This window comes from Crassostrea angulata, unplaced genomic scaffold, assembly GCF_025612915.1.
Source record: "Crassostrea angulata isolate pt1a10 unplaced genomic scaffold, ASM2561291v2 HiC_scaffold_76, whole genome shotgun sequence".
Taxonomy (NCBI): Eukaryota; Metazoa; Mollusca; class Bivalvia; order Ostreida; family Ostreidae; genus Magallana; species Magallana angulata.
Window position 1 is genome coordinate 11,250 of NW_026441631.1, and position 27,899 is coordinate 39,148.

Genomic DNA, 27,899 nt, shown 5'->3' on the forward strand with positions numbered 1-27,899 from the left:
GTAGTTTTGGGTTAGGCCGGATTAGTTAGTTTATTTTTGATTTCCAATTTTTAGATACTATGAATTATTTTAGGCTGGCACATATATAGGGACAGTGTCTCTTGCATTACAATGTGCGATTGTTTGGGGTTAAACTTGAACAGTTACAGATAGATTGAGTGTGTGGACACCCATGCTCTATCTAATCTTCGTGTTTTCTAGCCTATGACACAGAGTGTGCGCTCTTTCCTGCCCTGTATCGCTTAAATACAAGTGTGTGGTCATACTTGCTTGTGGTGGATGTGGCGGAGCACTAGTAAATGGTCATCTCTGCTAGAGTTCTGGCCTTTCTAGCGCAAGTGTGCGGCACTCCCTGCTTGCGTTATGTTGAGCTGTTGGCGCAAGTGTGTGGTCATTCCTGCTTGTGTTAACGTTGGTACCTGTTGAGTTGCGTAGGTGTGCGGACATCCCTGCCTGCGTAACGTTGAGTCCCTATACATGTGCAGGAGAGGTAATTAAAGTCTGCTCTTGTAAATATTGGCAGCAATCGGGGCTATCCCAGTTCCAAGGGGGAAAAATCTACATGTATTATTGTACATTGTCCAGATTGTTTTTATTATGACTCCATTAAGCTGACTTTATCATACCTATTGTTCCTCAGGTGAGCGATGTGGCCCATGGGCCTCTTGTTATATTTAACATTGCAGCAAACATAGTACCCGAATGATAACATTGAGCGAGATATTCCGAATGACTTCTGCATGAAAAAAATGTGTTCTAAAGATCTCGGTGGTGGGGGGATTAAGAGCAGTGGATTGTAAAATTTTAAAGTATGTTTTGAATGCAACTGCTTTAATTGGAATTAAAACAATTAAGTATTTTATTCATGACGAGTTTGTCTGTATTTGCATAAAAAGAGGAGAAGGGGGATAGGGGAGGCTAATACCCCCAACCCCGCCGGTTCGGACGCTTATGAACAATTTTATACAGCCTGTTACCGAATTGTTTATTTAATATAATAATGTACCGCTAGTTCGAATTATTGTTTAAGCTTAAACTAGAATTGTCGGATTCGGATGGTGATATCATTATATTGATTTGAAAATAGAGTGCGTTGATATGAATATACATGCAGATTGTGACAGCGTAGATTTTACGGTGCTAGAGAATTCGTCTGAATCTGCATCAGTCGTATGCAGTACGAACCGGGTGAGGGAATGTTGGTGTCGAGAGTATAAGGTATAAGGTTGTGGCGCGCTGTAGGCCGTAAGGTAAAAATAAAGGGTAGGTTTGCCATATTCCCGAAGATCCACCAGAATACTGTTCCAGAGAAATAAACACGCAATTGATGCAGAAGTTCGAATTTATTGGACGAGACTCAACGATGGCAACATTATAACAATTTAACAGACATACATGTTATAGACAAGTCGGATATGGCCAGTAGTGGCCTCCGGAATCAAGACATTGGGTGAGTCGGACGTGGCCGAGGCTGGCCGCCGTATTCCAGACTGCCGATTGACAATTGTACATAACTCTATATATATAAGAATCTGAACAATGAGTATAAATTGACAGGTGATGACTTAAGTAAGCTGAGTGAAAGGTTCACAGATATAAAAAAAAATTAGATAAACTCAATGAGTCTTTAATGTAAAAGAAATGAAAAACTGATAATTGCACAATGTTGTTTCAGGAGATTAACTTTCCTTGAGACATGGCACTCTGTCTCTTTGAAATCACATATAGAGTCCGGAAAGTGTCAATCACTAAATAAATAAGTAACTTTGTAAGAAATAAGCTGTAAGAAAATATTACGAAACAAATGTTGAAATTAAAAAGTAAAGTCCAAAATAAAGTTATAATTGAACAGTAAATTTTGCACGGTGATAGTATAGTGAAACGGAAAGGCAACGCAGGCGGATACTTGCACTACGTGAAAAAAAAAACAATGGCGGACAAATTCGTCCTTAGGTAAAGAATGTTTCACACTGAGTAACCATGACGGAAGTTTTTATGCAAAGTAATATTTATATTCAAAGAATATTTTTCTCTCTATTTCTTAAGAAAATTCATTGTACTTCACAGCTGCATAGATACCTACATGGTTTAAATTAGCATAATGATGTCACAATCTTGTTCTAACCAGTCTGAAACGATCACATCCGCGTATGAATATACACATGCCTGGGACTACTTTTTTAAACTCATCAACATATATTTTAGCAATGTGCAAAGTATTAAGAGACACGCAAAACAACCTTTAAATAAAATTTGAGAAATAACTATTCATTTTTTTTTTCATTTATTTCTAATATACACATACATCGTATGCATAAAGGTTAATGTATATTTCACTAAAATGGCAGATGAGAATGAGTTTGGTATTTTTAAGTAAGGAACAAATTTTCTCTTAATTCCAATAATGGTCAACGAGTTTGATACAGTTGATGATGAGTTTTGAGGGCAACTTGTATGCAGTGAAATTACAGAGGATATTTAACAAAACCGATCAATGCCTGCAATAACTGATCCCCCCCCCCCCCGAAACACCTCTACATGTAGCAGATTCAAAGTACAGAAGAAGAGATAAACAAGTGCTTTAGTGCTCCCTAAACAGAGTCAACAAAGAAAAACACCAAATGGAGATGTAAAATATATGAAGGTAAAACTCTAAAATAATGTTTTTGGGGAAATACCATAATTAAATAATGGGGAATTTTGGGAAAAAAATGATGATATTCATTACAGTCAATTATTCTATGGCAACATCTTTTGTCAACAGCAGAAATGGAACCTGTTCCTCTATCATATTTTAAAAGGAAAGTGTGCACCAATACACCATGCAGACTTTTAAGATGAAATAGTATTGTGTAATAAATGATTATGTACTGTATCATACAGAAAAAAACCCTAAGATTACATAATTCGTTTGGTTATAAATAAAAACTGTGAAACTAAATATTTGAAAACAGATAATATCATTGGTATTTAACTAAGTATTTAAAATAATGAAAAAATTAAATACATTTCTTTCCAATACAGATTGGAGCCTAGCGAGAAGAGGCAAAGTTATTATCCCCTCGCGCAACTTGTTGCGAGTGGGATATTGAATTGCTGCTGTGCGTGTGTGTGTATGTTTGTGTGTATGTCCATTGTCAGCTCTTTGGCAAAATTCCAAAAAAAAACCTACAATGAATATTCATCAAACTTTGTTCACTTCTTTGACATGGTAAAAGGACAACCCCTATTGATTTTCAAGTCAATTGATTCAACACTTTTTTAAATTATCGTAAAACAGCGAAGTTAAAACACGAATTTTATGAACGACTTGACAATACACATTTCCAGTAATTTTATGTTCGACTTTAAGTAAATCGGTACCATATGCAGTTCAAATCAATAACATTTTTTAGGATTTTAATATAGTAAAGGTAAAAAAAAAAAAAAAAAAATTGTAGTAATGGGGGGTTAGAATATTGCCCATAGGTAAAAGTTAAAGCGGGCTAGAAATTAAAGTCATCCGATTGACATCGAAACAAGCAGTCGACTTTCGGACAAAGGACGAGTGCACTTATGGGCCCCAGTTGAAAAAAATGAAGATTCAAATTAAGCATATTTTTCCCTAACATCACCTATTGATATCTATTCCACAAGAATTCGCAAGTTTTAGCGCTGAATTTATTGTATATAAAAAGCACGAAGCTTTACAACATAGTAGGGGACAGCCGACATTCGTGATTTTGTATAGTAAATCGAGGACGGGCATTCGTTTCAAAGCCTTTGTTTACTGTCAGCCTAACCGAGTACAAACTTGTGGAAAAGACAAAATACGCATTTTACATTTAGAAAACTCCTGTGAAAATAAGAAGTTTGTACTACATAAGGCTGGTACCTCAAAAATGAAAAACGTATGAAAATTTGAAGGTTTTTAGCTCACCTGAGCTGAAAGCTCAAGTGAGCTATTCTGATCACATTTTGTCTGTCGTCCGTCTGTCCGTCTGTCCGTCTGTCCGTCCGTCCGTCCGTAAACTTTTCACATTTTCAACATCTTCTCAAGAACTACTAGGCCAATTTCAACCAAACTTGGCACAAATCATCCTTAGGCAAAGGGGATTCAAAGTTGTGAAAATTAAGGGCCATACCTGTTTTCAAGGGGAGATAATTAGAAATTAATGAAAAATTTCGAGAAATTTTCAAAAATCTTCTTCTCAAGAACCAGAAAGCCAGGAAAGCTGAAACTTGTGTGTTAGCATCCTCAGGTAGTGTAGATTCAAAGTTGTGAAATTCATGACCCCCGGGGGTAGGGTGGGGCCACAATGGGGGGTCGAAGTTTTACATAGGTATATATAGAGTAAATCTTTAAAAATCTTCTTCTCAGAAACTAAACAGCCAGGAAAGCTGAAACTTGTGTGGAAGCATCCTCAGGTAGTGTAGATTCAAAGTTGTGAAATTCATGACCCCCAGGGGTAGGGTGGGGCCACAATGGGGGGTCGAAGTTTTACATAGGAATATATAGAGTAAATCTTTAAAAATCTTCTTCTCAGAAACCAAACAGCCAGGAAAGCTGAAACTTGTGTGGAAGCATCTTCAGGTAGTGTAGATTCAAAGTTGTGAAATTCATGACCCCGGGGTAGGGTGGGGCCACAATGGGGGGGTCGAAGTTTTACATAGGTATATATAGAGTAAATCTTTAAAAATCTTCTTCTCAGAAACTAAACAGCCAGGAAAGCTGAAACTTGTGTGGAAGCATCCTCAGGTAGTGTAGATTCAAAGTTGTGAAATTCATGACCCCCAGGGGTAGGGTGGGGCCACAATGGGGGGTCGAAGTTTTACATAGGAATATATAGAGTAAATCTTTAAAAATCTTCTTCTCAGAAACTAAACAGCCAGGAAAGCTGAAACTTGTGTGGAAGCATCTTCAGGTAGTGTAGATTCAAAGTTGTGAAATTCATGACCCCCGGGGTAGGGTGGGGCCAAAATGGGGGGGGTCGAAGTCTTACATAGGAATATATAGAGTAAATCTTTTAAAAATCATCTGCTCAGAAACTAAACAGCCAGGAAAGCTGAAACTTGTGTGGAAGCATCCTCAGGTAGTGTAGATTCAAAGTTGTGAAAATCATGATCCCTGGGGGTAGGGTGAGGCCACATTGGGGGGGGGGGTGTTAAAATTTTACATAGAAATATATAGAGTAAATCTTTGAAAATCTTCTTCTCAGAAACTAATCAGCCAGGAAAGGTGAAACTGTTGTTGAAGCATCCTCAGGTAGTGTAGATTCAAAGTTGTGAAAATCATGATCCCTGGGGGTAGGGTGGGGCACAATGGGGGGTCGAAGTTTTACATAGGAATATATAGAGTAAATCTTTAAAAATCTTCTTCTCAGAAACTAATCAGCCAGGAAAGTTGAAACTTGTGTGGAAGTATCCTCAGGTAGTGTAGATTCAAAGTTGTGAAAATCATGATCCCTGGGGGTAGTGTGAGGCCACATGGGGGGGGGGGGGGGTGTGTTAAAGTTTTACATAGGAATATATAAAGTAAATCTTTAAAAATCTTCTTCTCAGAAACTAATCAGCAAGATGATTCTTTATCATTGTTAAAACTTTGGCTCCAGGACAATTCTTCGGCCTCACAAGAAGGTTCAGAGTTTGATGTAGCTAAATATCCCATATATAAACAATTGTAAAGGATCTTTTTGAGAACTGCAATACTCAACATGTGATATGACTATAGAATTGAAGCAGGCAGCTATTTTTTCATTAGAATCTTTTTGTATTACTGTATTGAGTTATTGCCCTTGATTTATTGATTCTTGATTATTTTAATTAATGCATCCACTGTTAACCAATTATTGTGATGATTATTTTTATACAATAATAAATATTCAATGTATATATTAAAGTTGTTCTGCATAAGAAGTTTTGGGTAAGGCCAGATTATTTTGTTTATTTTTGATTTCCAATTTTTAGATACTATGAATTATTTTAGGTTGGCACATATATAGGGACAGTGTCTATTGCATTTCGATGAGCGACTGTTTGGGGTTAAACTTGAACAAGTATATGGATAGATTGAGTGTGTGAACATCGTTGCTCTATCTAATCTACGTGTTTTCTAACCTTCGATACAAAGTGTGCGGTCATTCCTGCCCTGTATCGCATTAATACAAGTGTGCAGTCATATCTGCTTGTATTGGTGGTGGTAGCGGCGGAGCACTAATGTATGGTCATCCATGCTGGTGTTTAGGCCTTTCTAGCGCAAGTGTGCGGCACTCCCTGCTTGCGTTAGGTTGAGCTGTTGGTGCAAGTGTGCGGTCATCCCTGCTTGCGTAAACGTTGGTACCTGTTGAGTTGCGTAGGTGTGCGGTCATCCCTGATTGCGTAACTTTGAGTCCCTATATATGTGCAGGAGCGGTGATTAAAGTCTGCTCTTGTAAATATTGGCAGCAATCAGGGCTATCCGAGTTCCAAGGGGGAAAAATGGATTTTATTTATACAGGATCTACATGTATTATTGTACATTGTCCAGATTGTTTGTTTTATGACTCCATGTAGCTGACTTTATCATACCTATTGTTCCTCAGGTGAGCGATGTGGCCCATGGGCCTCTTGTTTCCTATAGCAAGCGAAAGCTATTACCTGCGTGACCCATGTTTGAACCCACGCATGGAATAAATTATTTCAAACAATCACATGGGTTCTGTCCGGGTAGACGTTTGTCAAATGTGCTCACTGTAAAACATTGACACGTTTTAAACCGCTTTCCATCAACTCTGTATGTTCAGGAATGTTTGTTTGATCACTATGGTAATATGCAACTTCAAAGCTTTATTCGATTTTTTTTTCAGACGTAAAATAATTCATTAAGTATAATTCAGAAAACGCGCCAATCGATCCACCAACAGAAAAATTGTGATTTAAATGTCTCGACCCTCGGATTTAAAAAGACACAATTCAAGAAGGTTCGGTTCGATTTTCCGGATTTAGATTATTTATAGGCATTTAAAAATCCTCAATTTTTTAAACTGTATGCTAATTTTGGTAAATTTAAGCGTGCATATAAATCAGAAGTATCCATCAGTGCTTAACTATTACAAGAAAAAAGCAAAATGTTGATATTTTCTACATAAAAACGGCACTGAAAAAAGGCCCATTCTCTATAGCTAAAGTGCACTCGTCCTTTCCCGTATTACTTACAATAGAACTAATCCAAAATTCAGAGGAGACTTTATCAGATATCGCACATTTATCACGCGAAGATTGTTTCATATTAATAATAGCTGATATATACTATGGGTTGACAATACCACAATCAATAAAATTGTCCATCAGAGCAGACTGCAGATCGCTAGATTTTCAGCTACGTTTTGTTATATACGGACCGTTTATGTATGCTTCTATAAAAATGAATGTCACTTAATGAATCGAAATAATTTAACTTTAAAAAATATGTGTACATGTGTTTAGTTTCTGCTAGGAATAGGAAAACTGTGCAACCACGTACATGTTACCCCCCCCCCCCCCTTCCACCAATTTATACTCCATAAAGCTTGGGCATAAGGATAAAATAGATATTATGAATTCAAAGTGGTTTTTAGAAATACTTGTGTCATTATACCCGCACTTTCTAAAGAAAGTTCGGGTATATTGTTGTTACCCTGTTCCGTCCGTCCGTCCGTCTGTCACGTTTTACTTTCTCAAACTGCTCTTACATCTTATAAACCAGCAAACTGAACTCTTGGACTTTGATTTGGGGTATCATGTTGTTTTGTTAAAAGGTTTCAAAAATTCTCTGTTAGTCCTGGGGGGTCAATTATTGGTAAAAAATGACGTTTTTTCACAAAAAAAACCTTCTTCCTCGAGCTCCTCCTACATTTTCAACAGTACACAAATCATCTCTTGGAATATGTTTTAGGGTATCCTATAGATGCGCAATAAGGTTTCGGGATTTTCAATTTTGTCCTGGGGGTCATTTAATGGCTGAAAAATGACATTTTTTTTTCACAAAAAAACTGGTTTCAAAACCGTCATTTTTTTTTTCACTAGCCAAAGATCTTCTAGAATATGATTTGGGGTCATATTGAAGTGTGATCAGGTTCCAGAATTATTTTTTTAGGTCACCTGAGTCACTCAGGTGACCTATTGCAATTGGTCTTCGTCCGTCGTCGTGCGTCTGTGCGTCGTGCGTTAACAATTTTGCATTTTTAACTTCTTCTTGAAAACCACCAGGCCAATCGTTAGCATTTTTGGTGTGAAGCATTTCTATGGTAAGAAAAATCTAAATTGTGAAATTCATGGCTCTACCACCCTTGGGGTGCCACGGGCGGGGCCAAATATGCAAAAAAAGCCAAATTTTCAAAAATCTTCTTCTCTAATCCCCCGCATGTGAGGAAAAAACCAGTTGCATGGTTATGATGTCCATAAAGCCCTCTACCAAAATTGTGAAATTTATGGCCCCAGGGTCAGGGGTTCTGGCTCTAGGGTGGGGCCAATATGGCCATATAGTAAAAATGTATTAAATCTTAGAAAATCTTCTTTACTACCATATATATTTTTTAAAAACTAAATGCATGATTATGATGTCCATGAAGCCCTCTACCTAAATTATGAAATTCGTGACCCCTGGGTCAGGGGTTCAGGCTCTAGGGTCGGGCCAATGTGGCCAAATAGTAAAAATGTATTAAATCTTAGAAAATCTTCTTCTCTTCTCCCATATATATTTGTTAAAAACTAAATGCATGATTATGATGTCCATGAGGCCCTCTGTTAAAATTGTGAAATTCATGACCCCTGGGTCAGGTGTTCAGGCTCTAGGATGGGGCCAATGTGGCCATATAGTAAAACTGTTTTAGATCTTAAAAATCTTCTTCTCTACTCCCATAAATGTGAGCAAAAAACTGAATACATGGTTATGATGTCCATGAGAGCCTCTACTAAAACTGTGAAATTCATGACCCCTTTGTTAGGTGTTCAGGCTCTAGGGTGGGGCCAATATGGCCATATAGTAAAAGTGTTTTAAATCTTAAAAAATCTTCTTCTCTACTCCCACATATGTGGGCAAAAAACTGAATACATGGTTCAGATATCCAGAATCTCCTTTACCTAAATTGTGGAATTCATGACCCCTTGGTCAGGGGTTCAGGACATGAAAGGGGGGGGGGCGCAATATGGCAATATAGTGTTAATGCATATAATTTTCTTCTCTATTTTCACACATCTGTATTAAAAAAAACTGACTAATAATTATGTTTACCAGGAAGTCCTCTACTGAAATTTTAATTTTCATGTCCCCTCAAGGATGGGTTTTGACTCTAGGACAGGGCCAAAATGGATGTATAGATGTTAATGCATATAACGTTAAAAAATTATTTTCTTTACTCCCACACACCTGAAAGGAAAACTGAATTCAAGATTTTGTAGACCAGATCTTAGTTTTTCACCAGAATTATAGGTTTCACAGTTCTTTTTGAAATGTGGTCGTCATTACAAGTTTATAATTTTTCTACTCCAGTATGAAACCTAATTAATTAGATGCATATATGAGGTTCCGTGACAAGTTTGTGTATGGGATGTATGCTACTCAGGTGACCGTTAAGGCCAATTGGCCTCTTGTTTATTAAGGGGATCAGTGGGCAAAAAAAAATTTAAGTTTTTTTGCAAAAAAAGTATGGTTCCCAGAACTTCTCTTACAACTTTTGGAGTAGCTCCGTCATCTCTAGGGATATGATTGAGGCTGTCCTATAGATGTGCAATAAGGTTTTAAAAATTTAAATTTCATCATATAGTTTAAGGGCGGGGATCCCAACTGTTTTGAAGATATTAAGGAACTTGCTGTTTGAGGGGGTCAGGACCACCCACAGGGCCCATGACCTACATAACATTTGATGCTCCTTGACATCAGAACCATTAATATTTATGATAAAGGGGTCATGATTATAACAGTTTCTGAGATATATGGTAATTTCAAATTCCTGGGGGGCGGGGATGACCCAGGGGTCAGATCAAATAAACCCTATATATTGCCAGTAACAGTCAATATATGATTATGAAAACCGTACATTATCATCTTTGTCCGTTTTCAAGTTACCATTTACAATAGAGTCTACTATTCTTCCTACAAGGTTCAATGTTAGATCCTACACCGTTTTGACCCCCCCCCCCCCCCCCCCCGCCCCACTAAGTGGTTGTCTAACCCATAATGAGAAAAATCAAACCAGGATACACAACTAGATATGCAGGCCTATCATATCCTAGAATTTTGTACAATTCTGTTTAGCCATCTCTGAAAACCAAACTCAAAGCGGGAAAGAAGAAGACGAAGAACTAGAGCAGAGCTCGTGGCAAAGCCACGAGTAAGCCTTCCGTTGTTGCTGCGAGTTGAAAATTTATATGATTTGGTGTCAAACGATTATAATGACTAATGACTAAAATTTCACTCCTGCTTTTGTTATAAAAACGTGTTGTGATTGAAAGCCTGTATAAAGACAGGAAGAAAATGTTTTAGGAAAACTATTTGTCGAACACAGTTTGTGTAATTGTTTTGAAAACTCTTTAAAGCCCTGTCACACCAAGTTGCATTCCCAGGGCGTGTTCACGGCGTTGTAAAATTCATGGAATTCGTAGATCGCAAGGAAAATTTACAATTGAAAATGTCACGGCATCCTAATGGCGACTGAGGCGTCCTTACAGAGCTCCCAACTACGTTTCCACAGAGTTCTACTTGGCGATTGACTGCGCTCTCGCTGGGTATCCGCCGAGTGCTCATGACGTGCTATGAGTTTTTACCACACGTCCACAGCGTGCCCTGCGTGCACATGCGCTGTCACGGCGTTCAAAAATGTTCTAGGATATCCCACCGCGGCGAACGAAGATGCCGTTGCATTGTTACGGCGCTGTAGGAGACTCTAGTTCGTTTACCATGGCGTTTTACATTATTCAATGACGCAGCGGGATCGCCGCGAGGACGCAGCTCAAGTGTGACGTTCAATGGCGAGTTAAATTTTTAAGAGTAGCAAAGATTGTTATATATACATGTATTCATGATTCATGTAAGGAAATGCACGCAAAAACGTGCATAAAAAACACGTAACTTCTGTAATTAAATCTTTCTTATTTTTTTAATACTATGTACAAGATTGAAATTGTTGCGTGCTGTCAAAATTTGGTAAATAGCCAAAATTGATGGCATCTCTGAAAATTTGTTCAGGGCTGATATTATTTGATAATACGAGTAGACTTGAACATTTGAAATAATAATCAGCTATGAAAGATCATCGGGAGAATTTATGCATAAGTGAGCGTCTAAATTTTACATCTGATATAGAGACACCGTTATGTAACTTAAAATTAAATGACATTATTTACAGAAATGAATATTACTTCTCTCGACGATGCAATAATATGCAAAATACCTATTTTTAAGTCAGTTTTTTCTCCATTATCGGATCATAAGTAATTCTCTCGGAGAAAGTTTACGTTTGTATTTTGAAAAAAAACCCGGTAAACTTCAATAAAAATAAGCGAAAAATTTTGGTGTTACGGTTTCTATTTTCAGTCACTTAAATTAAATGTGACAAAGGGGCATATTCGGTCGGAATTTTGGGGTAACATGTACATGAAGTAAATTTGATGCAAGTTCCCTGTTTGTTTTTTGTGGGTTTTTTGTTTGTTTTTGTTTTTTGCTTTTCTCTGTTTTATCATAAAGATATATATAAAAAATTACGTACGTCACAAGCAATATTTGCCTTCTCTATTTCTTTGGTATTTTAATAGATTGTGTATTCATTGTTGACCTAAAATTAGTATCCCACTGGCTGTAGCTAACCTTGTAATTAAATTAAGTTGCATGACAACCTCATACCACACAACTTCAATAAAACTTTTTTTTAAATCAATTTTCATATAATTAGAACTAATTTTTCATATAATTAGCAATAAAGAAAATTCCCAAGAACACATGTCCATCTAATTGAAGTGTAACTTTGAGAAGCGCATGTATTTTTTGGAGGCAGATACATGTATGTCACTATATTATAGTCTGTAAGTCAAGTGAACTAATCTGTCCACACTTGCAATACTTTGATGATTTCTATGCACCGCCTGCATAGCATAATGTAGTCGTATTTCATAACATCTAATCCAAAGAACAAATTACCTTTGACTTAAAACTTTTTATTATAATATATATAATTCTGTTCATAACTATATATAATAGAAGTTAAGCGTGTTCAACAGGTCAATTTATTATAGCCACATTCTCAGATTATGAACTCGCACCTTTAATGTGAAAATGAAAGGCTTATTGTTTGATAATTGACCACTTTGAAGAAAGCACCCTGCGAACTGTTGATTAATTACATAACAATTGATGATTTGCAGCCATAAAGTTCTGAGCTATTTGCGCTGAAGCGACACAAGATTTTCGGTAGCACGTGGCGATTGAATTTACGCAATAAAGAAAGTTGAAATTTACAAAGACTGACCGAATAAAAAGACGGGTGGGAAAGAGAAACATGTTCAGGAGAAAATGTTAAAAATAAGATTCAATTTAATTTATTATCCTTGAGCTTTACAACTCATCGGAATACAAATTATAATACATATAAAATTATATACAAATGTGCAATGTGCAGTAAGTGAGTGGACATATTAAGACAATATAATCATGTACATATCTTAAGATATGAATGAACATAAATGTATAAGAAGCTTAAACTGTAGTATTATTACAATGCTGCGCTCTCATTTTGGAAGCGCTAGATAAATATTTTCCTAAATTATTGAGTTCCTTTGTATTGTTAACACTTAAAAGTTTAGCTAGCTTAAAAACACTTGGTTTTTTGTAATAAAAACTCTTTATATATTTTTTTCGTAATTCAGTGTAAAAAGGACATATGAGTATAAAGTGGAACTCATCTTCTAAATCTTTTTTATTACAATGATTGCAAAATCTTTCATTTCTTGGCACCTTGTTGTGTCGACCTTTTTCAATATTTAAAGAGTGTGATGAAGTTCGAAAAATACTTATAAATTTTTTTGAAGTATAATTAATCGGTCTTCTAAGACAAGTTTGCAAACAAAAATTATCCAAGAAGAATGAATGATTTTCGACAGATCTGGAATTAAAAAAAAAGAGCACTTGGCAGCGGGGCGGTGGGAGGGCAACACAGAAATAAGTTCGTTTTCACAAACGACCATGTAGAAACACTACAGAAGTTATTTATATGTGACCGATAGAATCTAAACAAAACTTGTTTCAAAACTCAATACGGAACTTTCGAGATACCCCGGAACGGCGGTTTCCGGTCGACTTTTATACACTTCGATCACGTGATATTGCGGAATTGTAGGGCAAATTGTTTACATCGCAACAAAATGGCACTTCGTTACGTCTAGCAGACGAAACGATGCGTAGTCCTAAAAAGAGGAAGAGCGCGGACAGTCCCAGTCATTACTGGTGTTCTGTGCCAGGTTGTGCATCGGATGGAAGAAAGAAGGCCAATTTAGACCTTTATCCGTAGATGCAAGGTGTCCAGTTTCATCCGTATCCAGGACCAAAGCGTCAACCTAAATTACGACGGCAATGGCTTCAACAAGTTTTTCGAGACGAAAACTATTCTCCTAAACGATACCACTCGGTCTGTTCTCTACATTTTGTAGATGGTTGTCCCACTGAAAACAACCCTGTACCAACATTGTTTCCTCGAAACAATTTTAAAAATCCGAAAAATATCAGAAAATCAACTTCTATTGCAAAACGTCAAAGTGCAGAGAGTTCTACATCCACAGATTCTGTGTCAGTCAGTCAGAATTCTCATTCAACAGCCTGAGAACGAATTGCGGTAAATATAACTTGTTTGAATTTCACAGATGTGTTAATTCGTAAAAAAAAAATTGTGGACCTACTATATATAGGTGTCACCTATATAAATATAAACAAGGTGCTTTATACCTATATTATCATCGTGACAATTTTATAGCTATTGATATACCGGTATGCCTTTAACATGATGAAAGCATACATACATGTATGAATATAATTAAGTACTGTTCTATGTAAGATTCAGGCAGAGGGTGGCACATGTGCATGATGAAAAATATATTTGATCATTTTTATGTAATGTATGTTCACAGAATTGAGCTTTGAACATAACTTTTTTTTTCATTGTTAATCGTTGCTATGGTAACCAACTGGATATCATTCTTGGATGAAAGAACAAACAAATGTGCAGGAAAATTACAATTTTACTGTATTTTCAACACAAAATCCATCAATCACTGCAAATTTCATAAAAAAAATTTTGTTATTTTCAAAAACTATAATAAAAAATGTATTTATTTCAACAATTCAAGTTTTGATTTTTTTTTATGTTTCTAAGCAATACTGATTCTTGAAATCTATAAATAACCCAGTTGAGCAATTCTCAAAAATGCCTAAATTTTAATTACTTTTAAGTGGAAATTCATGAAAAAGCAATCAGTGTGTATAATTTCATTGATGAATTCAGAAACTGTAACCTTAGGATATATAAATTTTCAAATAAAAATTCTGCGTTTTCAGTTTTTTGATGAAACACACTTTGGGGGAAAAAAAGCGTTTTTAATGTATTTCGACAATTTCTAACATTAAACATTCTGAATATAATCCTCTATCCCCTTAACAAAATTATTTTATTAATTGATAGTTCCACTAAATTAATAAAGGATTGATATACAGAGCAGAAGTAAAGTATTGAATCATAAATAAGTGACATTATTGGTTGCTATGGCAACATTTGACATTGACCTTTTTGCCTAATAGAGATCTTATGCAAATTGTATAGCATTATTGCATAAAGTTTAATTACAAAAGATTAGAAAAATACAGATGTCATGAGTAAACATATATTATTACTGGTATATAGGAATTGCCATTTACATTGACCTCAAAATTAATAGAAGGCTGTTTATTTTTACCTTTTGATGCAATCCCAAACAAGAGGCCTAAGGGCCTTAACAATCAACCAGAGAATAAAACAACAATTTAAAGAGAAAAAGTCTAGCATTCAGAAACAACTTATATACTAAGTTCTTATCTGTCTTCCATTTAGATTTTTATCCTGTATGTTTTATTTTCTATTAAGACTCCACCCTATCTCCATGGGTCCTTATTTAACCAAATTTGATTCTACATCAGTGGTTTTGAGAAGAGGTCAAACCATCAACTCCAAACAAAATTTGCTCAGAAACACACAATAGAGCTTTCAGATCGGGTGAGATAAAATGGAGGATTTTCTAATGATGATGTACAAAATTCACAGCAGAAGCCTAAGGGAAAATAACATCCAAAACAAAAATCAACAACATGGCATTACTAAGTTTGACCACACTATGTTATGGATATGCCATATAAATATTTTAGGATGTAAACTTGACTCAAACAAATGTGATTTGTGTTGACAAGTATGAACTAGGTTCAAGTGATATTTTGAAAAACTTCTGCATTTTGAAGTTCACCTAGAACACTCAGCAAGTCACTGTCATCTAAACCAAGCTTTTCGGCAGAAATCACATTTGCTTGACTGGAATTTACAGCAAGTCGTGAAAAAAAGGATGAAATTTGACTTGGCTGTAGCCATTCACACGGTGAAAACTTCTTCCTTCCATCTTCCACCAGATTCCGCATCTCTAATGCAACAGCTGTGGGATTCTCCTTTCTACCACTTTCCTCTCCTTTCTTAAATAAATCAGTCAAGAAATCCTTCACTTTTTGAGAGAATCTGCTGTATCTTTTTTCTTTCTTCAAAGCCCATCCTCGAACTGGCAAATCCACACTGTCTGAAGCCTCTGGTTCATGTTCAACTCTAGGACGAGTAGTTGTCAGCACACTGTTGCACGTTTCTGCCCAAAGTTTCTTTGTTTTATCACTTGAAGATTCTGACAATTTTTTGAACACATGATTCCCAATGAGCAGATGCTCATTAAGTTTACCAAAAGTCTGATATGACTTCACACATCCATATTCAGGACAAAAGAACAATTTAGAGTTCATTCCAGTAGGTTCGTTCTCGCACTCCTCCTCGTCATTTGATATGCTATCAGACCGATCATGTGATCCTGATTCATCATCTGTATTTGGTGTCTTGAGATGAATTTTACCATGGTTCTCAGGATAGTTAAAGTCGCTGATGATTTTCAGACAGGTAGCCGACTGGGTTTGTCCTAGTTTCTGAAGACTCTCTGTGTCCTTAAAGCACCCCTCTCCAATTCCGTAGGCCCTCCATGTCTTAATTCCTGTTGATGTGAACTCTATGTTCGATATGAAGCTCACTCCCTTCCATGAATGTTTCGTGACTTCTTGTTTGGTGACATCAACATCAACAACAGCAATGCAAGTTCCCTTTACTCCTGCTCCACTATCAATTGCTTCCTTCATTTGGGTTGCTGTACATATATTGTGACCTTCTGAAGAAAATATCCTCATTTTTGACCTCATATGAGCAATTTTAGCATCACAGTAACTCTTTCCACTCTGTGCTTCACTATAGTCATAACGCTTCACAGTAATACCTAAAATAATAAAATACAGTCACAAATAATTTATAATATAAATTTTTTTATAATATTAATAACTACAGTACATTTACATTACACATGTACATGTATTTTGCTTATAACATGTGTGGAAAGCATTCTAAACACCATAACATGTACAGAAGGTCAAAAGGTTAAGATAAATTATGCTTTTATTTTGAAAGTTACTCAGTTTGTGTTTGCACACACCATTGCACTCATAATACTTCATCTTTCCAAAAATAACGATTCAATGCTTTTATATACATGAATGTATATATATACATTATCAAAGGTTCTTTTAAAGGGCATAAGACTTTCATTTGCATAATGTTCAAACAGATAATATATGACTACAAAAAAGAAATTTAAACATTTGAACCTTATTTTTAAGATTGATGAAATCATGATTACCAAAAAGCAAGGAAAATCACTCATTTCTTAAAAATAAACAACATCCAAAAAGCAATTCCAAAGCAACAACTATGTAAGATGCTTTCATTGTACAATATACATGTATTTGTATACTGTGCAGAAATTAAAACAAAAACCAAAATACCTGTTCTCTCTGACAATGATGGTATGGAGAGCCATATCTGCCCACAATGGTAGCACCCAGCGTTGTCTGATCTCAGGTAAGCTTCCGTAATGTTTGGCATATGTTGTTTAATGGTTACTAGTGTATGTTCTAGTAATAAAATAACAGCAAAGAAGTCCTGTTTCACATAATCCATTATGTGAGTAAATGTCTTGTGCTACAAGTACAAAAGAGTAAAATTGTTTAAGGTACATGGACCTATAATGTAAGACAGTTTCATTTTTTTTCTAAACATAAACAACAAAACTTTCAAATGCCATACACATTTTATACACAAGTATATCTAACACTGTAGGCAAAAAAACCCTGACAATCAATTGAAAGACCTTTGCTAATTACTTAGTATAAGAGTAATATTAATACATTAGCTTACCACCAAACTTCCATTTTGATCCTTGAAAACTGCAACACATACATGCCAGTGTACACCTTTCTGACCAAAGAAGTCTTTCATTTTCTCCCGGTACATCTGTGGCAAGTACTTCATTGCCCAGTCTAAAATCACTAGGACTTCATTGTTCTTCAGGTCATGCAGAACGTCTATTCTTCCATCATCCTGATTCACGGTTCTTACAATATGAGATCTCCAGTCTTCTACTTGGGTAATGGACATTTCTAAATCTTGCAAAAATACCTCTTGCTCTTCTGATGGAGTCTTTATGATGACCTCACGGATTTCTGTCACAGCCTCACCAAATATATAACATCTGCTACAGTTTTGGTTATGTTCATGATCACATGTAACACCAAGAAGGCTTGATTTGGGGTCACTCAGTGCATATTGTAAGCAGTGGAAAGCACATTCATCCTCTCGCTTGATGTGAAGTTTGTAGTCAGTCTTCAAGTACAGTCGTGCATTAAACAGCTTCTCCTTCATTTCTTTTTTCCATTGTTGAGGTTCATCAAGCTTATCTACTAAGCTGCTCAGACTGTCAAAAGCTGACGAACCATCAACTGCAATGTTATCAAGTCCTTTCAGGCAGTTCCGTTTTGAGGCACTGCATGCATTTAGCACTTCATATAGAGTCGACTCACTTAGAGGCTCAAAGTTGATACTAGTGCAATAAGCATTGTAAAGTTTGATCAAATTTGAATGGATCATAGTCCTAACGATATCAGGAATTACTAAAGTGTTTCCAGAATCTAGCTTTAGGTTCCTTGTAGTGTATGATGAAATCTCGTTGAATGATGGGTCACTGAAAAATTCAACCGCATGTTGTAACTTAGCATAATTGATTCTCTCTCTGTGTTGAGAAGATGCTTTTTGTTGAACATCTGATCCAGGACCATATACAAATGCATGTCTTCTAGCTTTGTCTATCTGATGTTTTGTAATCTCTGGAAATTTTGTCAATAGTTCAGCCTTAGAACACCTGTGTACTATCAGGGACAAAAGTTGACATTTCAAATTTGCATCTTTGATATTGTGTTACATTTCACCAACAACATTGAAAAGGTCATCATCAGAAGATTCTGAACTTGGTAAAACTATTCTCTTAAGTCTTTGTCCTTGATGAGGAGCAATCGCATCTAGCAGAGCTGTACAAGTCTCTTCTGCTTTTCTTTTGTAGTACCTAATAATTACAAAAACAATTAAGATACAGGTAGTTAAGAGTGCATGACACAAAATAGACAAAAGCTACACCTGTGCATATGAGACCAGAGGCATTGTGGGCATGCTCATAATTAACTAATCTTTGAGTAAATTTGGACATATCTTCAAGACATTTAAACTTTGTGTGAAGAATGAACTAATGTTCATTAATTAGAAAATTATACATCAAACACAAATTTAACACTTTTTTCTGCCTGTAACCTTGAAATTGTCAAAATGACCTTTGCTTAGATTATGACAACCCTAAAGTCATAAGCTATCTTTGTGTCAAGCATCAACTTCTAAGTTGTAGACAGTACATTTTTTGCAAATAACCTTGAACTTGTAGAATGATCTTGGGGCATACTCATTACACAGCCTCAGGTTATAAACAATTTTTTATACCAAATATGAGATATCACTGAATCTCCATTACAAAGTTAAAGCCCAGCAAAGACAGATGGACAGGGTGATTCCTATAACCCCTCTCCATTATTGTTTGCAGGGGGTATAATAAACAAATGTTATTGTGCATGGAAACAATGATGGTCTCGTATTATTTTCATCCAAGAAAAAAAGTTAAATCTTAAAACATTAGTGTAATTTAGTCACCTTAAAGTTCGTTCTTTAACATCCACCAAGTCTGTGCCTAGTCTTGAGCGAAGAGGACTAATTTGACCTTGGCTTATGATGTTGATGGCTGCATTAACATCAGCCAACTGAATTTCTTGAAGGGGAAGTGCCTCCTCTTCCTGACTCCAGTTAGAACTTTGGCTGCAAACTGCGCTGCTTTGACTATCACTCTGTTACAAAATCAAAAGTTATGTACATTAATAAATTACAGCTACATGTACTACAATGTATACATGCATATTATGCATGTACATGTACTTTGAAGACAGCAAATTTTAGTTTTTGCAACATATATATTTGTTTGACATGTGATCCACATAACCACTTGAGCACATGTAACAATTTGGGGTTCTTTTTCATGGCCACTACTTCCTAATCTCTTCATATGGGTGTGGAGAAGGTTTTCACTCTCATGACATTTACAATTTTAATAGATGCACTTTACAGTCTGACTGCCTCTCCTAATGCAAATGTATGTGAAGAAGTATAACTACAGTATTTCTTCAGATTTTTTGGTGTTCACATGAAATTCATTAAATTCATTCAACACTTACCAGTACTAAGTCTTCATAAATGGAAGTATCTGTCTGTCTTGTACGGAGTCTGCAAGTCCATGCTTCATCATTTGTTTCATTCAAAGGCTGAGAAAAAAAAATGATGGAAATGTTATAGCAATGAAATCATACATTTGCAGCAAGAATATTCATTTGATAATTCACATAAATAAAAGCCAAATACTGAAATTAATATCTTTTATTTAGGCCTTTCAATACTCTACAGTCAGAGCTGCATGAAGCAATTTTAAATGCCTGTCTTAATGATCATGCAGAACTTGCTGATTGTAATTTCATCATTGGCAAAATATACAATTTGAAATTATTCTGAAACAGCCTCTATAAATGCATAAATTTTATCCCTTTACTTTTTTGATGTAGTATATATTGTTATGTACATATGATATCACTGCTTATGTGGTTTTAAATACCATACATGTTGAATACAACTTGAAAGGTTCAAAACACTTTAAATTAACAAAATACTGACTGCAAGACATGAGTTTTACATACAGCATCAGTACATGAAGACTTCTGGTTTTTGAGAGAGTCTGTTGTATGTTCTCTGTTGTCTTCTAAGGGAACTTCAACCTAATAAAGATAATATATTTTACAATTTAATTAAACTTGGATACAATCATTTCTTTTTATCACAGCACACAGACCTAGATATTCTTGTGTAGCCTACTGAGCAGAGCAATTTACACTTAGAGATCACTTTACCTGGAGTCTTTGTCTGAAACACCCCTTACATCTCAAAAACTGAAAAATGCATGGATTTGATTTTTTGTGCATACATGTATGATGCTTGGCACTAGGACTTATATAAATACAATGGTTACCAACCTCATGACCTTTCATTATACATGTACATGTACAATCAATAGAGCCCAGCCTTAATGATAACACACATCCAATGAAGCATGAAGACGGATAAAAACGGAAAGTACATGTAATAGGTCATCTGACTTACGTGAATTAAAAATGCCCATGCCTTAATTGCCTTAACTCACATTCATATACTATTATGCAACTATGGATAAGTAACTTATTTTATACAACAGGAAATTAACAGTAGTAAAATAAGATTGCATTTGTTACCTCTCCTATTGATGATGGAAGATTCAAGTAATCTCCATGGCATTTTCTGCATATTCCTAAAATTTTAAGAGAAAGGTATTAAATTTATCATTTTTTTAAAATATATCTCTGTATAATAAGTCCATCATAATAATTGACTTACAACTCTTCTTTACTTCTAGAGGTAAATTTTAAATGACAGATTTATCATATCCCTAGAGTGTTCTTTTATTAGCTTTTTTTTTAACATTGATAAACATTTCAATGTTTATTTTCTTGTTTATAATTATATATATCTTTATATGTATATATGTGTGAGAGCTAAAGTGAGCGTGTTTAACCATTGTAATACATTGTATGTATGATAACATGTTGTACTCAGTTCATTGTATATGCAACCTTCACTTCTGATATGAAGAGGGCATTTATGAGCATTGTATGCCTGATGCCAAATTCATTCAGTTTTTCTGAATAAGTATTGCCTGATGGATTCAGCAAATATACCATCTGGGCCTCCTAATTGTACATGCAAAAAATGTGTTTTATCATATAATGTATGGTTGATGAAAATTCTAATACATGCTGGTATAAAAGCATTTAAATTACCAATCATCAGCTGATCAAATAAATCTACTGATTGAATCAGATATGAAAATACATGTAATTTGGAATTCGTAGCTATATATACTCTGCCCCAAGATTTTGCTTCCACTACTTTTCGCTTGACATTTCGATAATCATCATTACATTAAAGGTTTTGTGCTCAAACTACGTTCATCCACAAATATGATAAATGTCCAGGTTGGATTACCTGTTTTGAAATGCCCCCTCTACCACTTCAGGTTTCAATACTGAACCCAAAATAGAAATTCTACGGGGATTTTGCATTGAAACAGTCATGAAATAGCTATAATACATTGAAAAATAAGTATTCCAAGTGAGTTCCTAATGGTAAAAAGATGTAAAAATTTCCATTATAAATTCACTTAGGAATTTGTTATCATTCCTGTGAAATTTTATGTCAGAGTGAAAAATGATAGTATGTGTAAATGAAGATATCTTTGATATTTTCTCTTTTATCAATTTCAACTGTATTTCTTTCACATAGAGGTGTATTTTTAATCAAAAATCATCAAAAATTTATGAAAGCAATAACTTGGGACAGACTATGATTATACATGTATATGTACTTGTATCAGGTACATATACCAATGTAGAACCAACCCCCCCCCCCCCGTTTTTGTCCATGCAGGGTCATGAAAATTTTAATTAACCCTTGCGAGATATTTTACTGTTACTGTGTCTCATTTTAGAATTTAAATAGCTTCTGTTCAAAATCTTGCTGAATATAAACATGATGAATAAGAATAACTTACCAGAACCGACTGGCACTAAAATTCCAAACTCAGAAATCATCCGCTCACACATGCGAGAGTTATAACTCCGATATGGTTTGGCAGTTCCCTTATGGTTAGGATACTGACAAGAGGTCTTGGGACGCCAGTGAATGCCTAGAAAATCTCTGTGATAGGGACAAACTGTGAATGTTTCCTCGACAGTGAAGAGTCCTACCCGCTTGCAAATTAGATCTGCTTCACTGAACACATCAGCCTCTCCTTTTACACCAGATCGAACTCCATTTTTGATTAGATGTGAAACAATACCTCTCTTGCAGTCTTTTAATCTAGTCAAATTTGTTTCTGATGGATGAAGAGGTGAAAAATCACAACAAGTTGAGGAATAAACACTAATAGAGCATCTTTCAATGGAGTCTGCCATATTGATGCCCCGATGCATTATGGGAAACGGGAGATAACTCTTGTGGTTAAAATTGGGAGAAGGGACTTAACTTTAGAAGCAAAATATTTAATAGCATGGAGAAAACACAAAAAATTAACAATTCTATATGAAAGCAAAAATTAAAATAAAAATATTTTTATCATGAAAAGGAATTTCTTTGAATGCTTTTTGTAAATATCATTAATTTAAAATGGGTGAATTTTAATGATATTCTATAGAAATTCAACCAAACCCATTATTTACCTTGGGGGTGAATATCACAATATACCAAAGAAATGATTTTTTTTTTTAATTCAAAAAGTTAAAGAGGTTTAATTTGAATGACGATTGAAAAGAAATTAACAAATTTAAAATTTAATGTGTGTAATGCCTGCATAGGGCCTGCCTGACTCTTACACGGAGCAGTACTTAATCAGTTATTGTGACTAAATAATCTTGCATGATAGGTACCACTATTTAGTACATGCAACAATGTTTATATTTAATAAATATATTTGCATATACATGTACATTCAAATATGATGTTTAGTTAAATTACAATGCATAATTTGCAGATGAAGGATATCACAATTTTGTATGAGGGGAATGGAGCTATACATATACCTCTCCCTGTAGCACACGAGTGTGTTGTAGATACTGATCAGTCTTCCAAGTCCAATGAAAACTGTTTAGAGGTACCTTGCCCTGAGACTATGGACGTCATAAACGCTCATGGAAATAACAGTAAGTACAAACTTGTATACAATATCATTGGATATTATGAATATTTTTCTAAATTATTTCATGGGTGTAACAATAAAATGCAGCTAGACTACAAAATTTTACCTCTTTTAAATAAAAGTTGTTTGAGCATTGGACTTATTCTTTGTATATTATATATATTTTCTTTGTGTGTGTGTGTGTGTGTGTGTGTGTGTATATATATATATATATATATATATATATATATATATATATATATATATATATATATATATATATATATTGTATTATTTGTATGAAAATTACAGACCGTGACCATATTTACTGCAAACGGTCTATCGAGTCTAGATGCAGTGAAGATTTTGTGGAGTCTGCTGTGCAGACAGATCTTACCATGGACGACATACACCATATGGAGACAATGACCAAAGAGACAGACCATATTCTCAGGGAGCAGTTTGTAAACAGAATTACGCGGTCTGATTCAGCAGTCAGAAAATACTTAGGAATACCTAGTTTTATTATGCTCTTCGGAATATTCGGTAAGCTATTTGGAAATATACATTTGTTTAAAATGTACATATTAATTATGTAGGTGATATGATTGTATAATTAAGATATAGAAACAAACATTTTTTTCACTTTTTTTATTAATACAATCATATATCTATGTATGAACTCTTGATACTTGTGATTTATTTAATATATATATATTTGTTATATCTCTTAACCCTTATCTTACAGCTATACTTGATAAAGTATGCACCAAACTCAAATACTGGTCAGGAAAAAACAGTACATCAAACATGAATTACGAAACATCTGAAGCCAGAAAACCAGGCCCAAAGCGGAAGTTGACAAACTTCCATGAGTTTTTATTAACACTTCTTCGACTAAGACTCTCTGTTCCTGCCTTTTTGATTGGTGATTTATTTGGTGTGTCTGAGACAAGAGTGTCACAAGTTGTGTGTACATGGATTAACTACATGTCCCAAGTTTTCAAACCTCATCTGAAATGGCCATCACTACAAAGCACCAAGAAACATATGCCAAGGTCTTTCAAACAGACATTCCCTAGGACTAGAATTATCATAGACTGTACCGAGATATTCATTCAAAAGCCAAGGACACCTACTGCTCAAAGCCAAACCTACAGCAATTACAAGGGACATAATACATTTAAAAGCCTTGTTGGAATAACACCCACAGGTGCATTCTCTTTTGTGTCTGAATTGTGGGGTGGCAATGTGTCTGACAGGTACATTACAGCCAATAGTGGTTTCCTGGATTTGATAACTGCTGGAGATGAGGCGATGGCAGATCGTGGTTTCATCATCAGAGATTATCTACTGGAACGAAGGGCTAAGTTGGTCATTCCACCATTTACACATAAATGTAAGTGGGGAAAAGGAAAGCGATTGAATTCTGGTGAGATTCAGCGGACAAGACAGATAGCTAAATTACGAATTCATGTGGAACGTGCTATACAACGTTTAAAATCATATAAACTTTTATCTGGGATTCTACCAATCAATTTAAAGCCAATATTGCAAACCAGATTCTTTTTGTTGCTGCCTTTCTATGCAATTTGTCAAAACCGCTTGTAAAAAATTAACATGTTCAATGCTAAATTAATATTTGTCAATTTGTTCTGTTGATTGTTTGTGTTACATGGAAGAGACTTATATCATTGTTATTTTACATCTTTTGTGTTACTGTTGTTAAAGTGATTTAGCAATATACCATGTATACCAAATATATATTATCATTTCAAAACTGTTTATATATATTTTTTTCTATTTACAAAAAAAGTCAACAACAGGCTGTTATCAGAGTGTGGTTTAATATTGCTATATGTTGTCATAAGATAGCATAGGACATGTCAGAAACATCACAAAACAATGAAGAAAAAAATCATATGCTGTGTTGCCTCAAATCAAAATCTGAAGACTGGTATATAATACATAACAGGCTACAAAACTTGTTCTAGATTTTAGCAAGCAGTGCAGGGTGAACATGTTTATCAAAAAAGCTGCTGCACTTGTTCACAATATCATTAAAAAAACATTCATCATAATAAATCCTATCACTTATAAATCCCATGTCTGTGTAAAACACAAAGTCACACCATCTAGCTTTACATACCCCAAGCTGTCCTTGAATTTGAACATACCATGGAGAATCTACCCCGAGCTTGACAACATCATTAGTGTCTCTGTATAAATGATAATTAGGGTCACTAGCAACATCATATGGTGTCTCATTTCTGTGTGAATATGAACATTTTACCTCCACCAAACCTTTCCCACAACATTTGCAATACAAATATGCATCTGGTGATGCACCTAAAAATGGATGATCTACAGATATATTTAAACCACAAGGTTTCATTTTGGCATTCACATGGTCATGAGAATACATGTCAAAAAACAATTGTTTAGCGATAATTTCATTCTGCCTTCCATACATTATTGCATTGGTGTTTAAAGCATTAGATTTATCATTAAGTATTTCACGAGTGATATAATTATCATGACTCTTCCCTCTAAAGTGACATACTTTTGAAAACAATGAAGATGTAATCCTACCATATCTGTACTTAAACCACAGTTTATTTTTAGTCTGACCACAGGTCATCTGCTCAACGTCCTGGACAACATCAGAATTGAACACATTTTTCAGATAGTCAATCAATGGCTCGCTACTCTGACTTGTATGAGTTACAGCATCTATCATGTCAGGAGGGTTTTCTTGGAGATCTTCGTCCTCATCTGAAGGAGGGTCCAGAGTCTGTAAGAGAAGAGCACCTGTACCTTGACACATCCTAAACAGCTCTTTCTCAACTTCTCTGTTACTCTCAGTGGTAGGTGTAGGGCACGGTTGATAGTCCGCCTTGCTGGGCATCTCCGGGACTGTCCTGTGTGAGGTGCAAATTTCCTTCACACGACAAGGCTTGCTCTCCCTCCGGGGCTTATCCCACTCACACTGCACATCGGTCCCAACCTCTGTATGCCTGTCTTTATGGCGATCGCTAAAAGCTGCAAGTGCAAATGCAAGGGCTGTGCAGTGCTTGCAGGAACCATCATCACTACAAAGACAAAATGTAGAATGTTATTATTGTCTGACTCTTCCATTATAATTATGGAATCAACATTATATTGATAGTTAATAAAGCACACTGCTAGACTTACACAACACAGGAGCAGCCACCAGATAGGATACGGCCATCGGATTTCACTAGGAGCCATGTCATATAGGGGTCTTCTGATTGACGGGTTTCTGGGGTGGTGCTGCAACGAATATAAGTGTAATCCGAGTCGATAGGAAACACTCGAACACTGTCGATATGGCTGTTCTGATATAACAGATAACCCTTATCTGTTCTATAGGAATGGAGCCGATGTTGATCCCAACCAATATTGATGAGATATACAAAAACATCTGCAGTATATATCAGGCATTAGCTTTAAATCTCCACTCCAGTCAGATGATTTTACCTGTAAGCTAAAATATTCCAAATAAGATACAGTGTTTTGGATAATCTCATTAAATAAATTATTACATTATACCGAATATACGATGATGATTGTGACAAATCAAATAAACTACGTTGACATCTCTCTCTCTCTCTCTCTCTCTCTCTCTCTCTCTCAGTTAAGCATATAATATATCTGGTTAAATTAATATCTATTAATTTATTTCATAGAAAAAACAATGCATTTTGAAATAAAAGTGTACCTCGCTAACGCTTGGTAAAGTCCGGTCTCCGACAGTTCTACGACGAATGTCCATGTTTATGTAATCATCATCTGTGTCTTGATCCTCTAAGTTGATTTCCCTAGCCAATTCACAAAGTCTTATCAAGTGAGATTTTCTGTAAATCGATGTTGTATTACCTTTTTTACTTAAGTAGTGTTTTAAAGCCGGTACTTGTCACACATGGAAGTCTTCCATGTTTTCTGTTCATACGTTGCTCAGGAATGCGGAAGTGAACTAGGCCCTACAATTACGTAAGTGGAGCGATAAAACTCGGAGCAGATCCGTAACTCGAAAGTTCCGTATTGAATATTCTTTAAAATAATCACCGAATGCCTCAATTTAGGCCATTCTTTTATCGTGCCAGCACCTACTGCAGACATGTAACATGGAACTTTGATGATAATTTGATTTGATTTTTAAATTACCCTGTACGCTGTCGTATAAATCAATGCTAAATCAACTGTACGAGTAACATAAACTCATCTGTTAACCTTAAACCAATATACTAGTTGAAAACATAATAAAAATAGTTGTGTTCATACAAAATACCAAACATGCACGCGTGATAAGGTAATTATAGAAGATGTCACTTGCGCGGGATCTCCTCGGCCATGTGCGAATGATGATCATTATTTAAAGGTTTTAATATTTG

At 35.4% G+C, this 27,899-nt stretch overlaps 4 protein-coding genes across 8 annotated transcripts; 1 reads left to right on the forward strand and 3 right to left on the reverse strand.

Moving 5' to 3' along the window:
• The first annotated feature begins 13,609 nt into the window (after positions 1–13,609).
• Positions 13,610–25,223, forward strand: LOC128168987 (uncharacterized). The gene is made up of 5 exons (XM_052835155.1): positions 13,610–13,817; positions 23,341–23,509; positions 23,797–24,030; positions 24,233–24,883; positions 25,216–25,223. Exons 2-5 carry the CDS (start codon positions 23,341–23,343, stop codon positions 25,221–25,223), a joined length of 1,062 nt encoding a protein of 353 aa, XP_052691115.1. The 5' UTR covers positions 13,610–13,817.
• LOC128168984 (uncharacterized) lies at positions 14,024–18,317 on the reverse strand. The gene is made up of 3 exons (XM_052835150.1): positions 17,499–18,317; positions 17,087–17,282; positions 14,024–16,524 (listed from the first exon to the last, which is right to left on the reverse strand). Exons 1-3 carry the CDS (start codon positions 18,225–18,227, stop codon positions 15,431–15,433), a joined length of 2,019 nt encoding a protein of 672 aa, XP_052691110.1. The 5' UTR covers positions 18,228–18,317; the 3' UTR covers positions 14,024–15,430.
• Positions 18,447–22,883, reverse strand: LOC128168986 (uncharacterized). Of its 3 annotated transcripts, none has more exons than XM_052835152.1 (6): positions 22,363–22,882; positions 21,008–21,063; positions 20,420–20,497; positions 19,913–19,993; positions 19,332–19,522; positions 18,447–18,699 (listed from the first exon to the last, which is right to left on the reverse strand). In XM_052835152.1, exons 1-6 carry the CDS (start codon positions 22,781–22,783, stop codon positions 18,555–18,557), a joined length of 972 nt encoding a protein of 323 aa, XP_052691112.1. In that variant the 5' UTR covers positions 22,784–22,882; the 3' UTR covers positions 18,447–18,554. The 3 variants fall into 3 exon arrangements, with proteins under 3 accessions (XP_052691112.1, XP_052691111.1, XP_052691113.1); XM_052835151.1 differs by having other exon boundaries at positions 19,907–19,993; XM_052835153.1 differs by lacking the exon at positions 18,447–18,699 and having other exon boundaries at positions 19,328–19,522; positions 19,907–19,993; positions 22,363–22,883.
• On the reverse strand, positions 24,844–27,433 carry LOC128168988 (uncharacterized). 3 transcript variants are annotated; one of them, XM_052835158.1, is made up of 3 exons: positions 27,227–27,433; positions 26,699–26,985; positions 24,844–26,576 (listed from the first exon to the last, which is right to left on the reverse strand). In XM_052835158.1, exons 2-3 carry the CDS (start codon positions 26,734–26,736, stop codon positions 25,475–25,477), a joined length of 1,140 nt encoding a protein of 379 aa, XP_052691118.1. In that variant the 5' UTR covers positions 26,737–26,985; positions 27,227–27,433; the 3' UTR covers positions 24,844–25,474. The 3 variants fall into 3 exon arrangements, with proteins under 3 accessions (XP_052691118.1, XP_052691116.1, XP_052691117.1); XM_052835156.1 differs by having other exon boundaries at positions 26,680–26,985; XM_052835157.1 differs by having other exon boundaries at positions 26,680–26,992.
• Positions 27,434–27,899: the final 466 nt, after the last annotated feature.

What these genes read in the sequence shown, in the direction of transcription:
- LOC128168984 (XM_052835150.1), bottom strand. Translation starts at nt 18,227, where the DNA reads ATGATCCATTCAAATTTGATCAAACTTTACAATGCTTATTGCACTAGT. An exon ending in ATCAAAATGGAAGTTTGGTG is followed by an intron (nt 17,283 to 17,498) that starts GTAAGCTAATGT and finishes TTGTACTTGTAG; the next exon opens with CACAAGACATTTACTCACAT. An exon ending in ATCATTGTCAGAGAGAACAG is followed by an intron (nt 16,525 to 17,086) that starts GTATTTTGGTTT and finishes TTATTATTTTAG; the next exon opens with GTATTACTGTGAAGCGTTAT.
- LOC128168986 (XM_052835151.1), bottom strand. Translation starts at nt 22,783, where the DNA reads ATGCATCGGGGCATCAATATGGCAGACTCCATTGAAAGATGCTCTATT. An exon ending in TTTAGTGCCAGTCGGTTCTG is followed by an intron (nt 21,064 to 22,362) that starts GTAAGTTATTCT and finishes TTAAAATTTTAG; the next exon opens with GAATATGCAGAAAATGCCAT. An exon ending in TTCCATCATCAATAGGAGAG is followed by an intron (nt 20,498 to 21,007) that starts GTAACAAATGCA and finishes TATCTTTATTAG; the next exon opens with GTTGAAGTTCCCTTAGAAGA.
- LOC128168988 (XM_052835156.1), bottom strand. Translation starts at nt 26,741, where the DNA reads ATGACATGGCTCCTAGTGAAATCCGATGGCCGTATCCTATCTGGTGGC. An exon ending in GGTGGCTGCTCCTGTGTTGT is followed by an intron (nt 26,577 to 26,679) that starts GTAAGTCTAGCA and finishes TTGTCTTTGTAG; the next exon opens with TGATGATGGTTCCTGCAAGC.
- LOC128168987 (XM_052835155.1), top strand. Translation starts at nt 23,341, where the DNA reads ATGAAGGATATCACAATTTTGTATGAGGGGAATGGAGCTATACATATA. An exon ending in AAACGCTCATGGAAATAACA is followed by an intron (nt 23,510 to 23,796) that starts GTAAGTACAAAC and finishes TGAAAATTACAG; the next exon opens with ACCGTGACCATATTTACTGC. An exon ending in TATGCTCTTCGGAATATTCG is followed by an intron (nt 24,031 to 24,232) that starts GTAAGCTATTTG and finishes CTTATCTTACAG; the next exon opens with CTATACTTGATAAAGTATGC.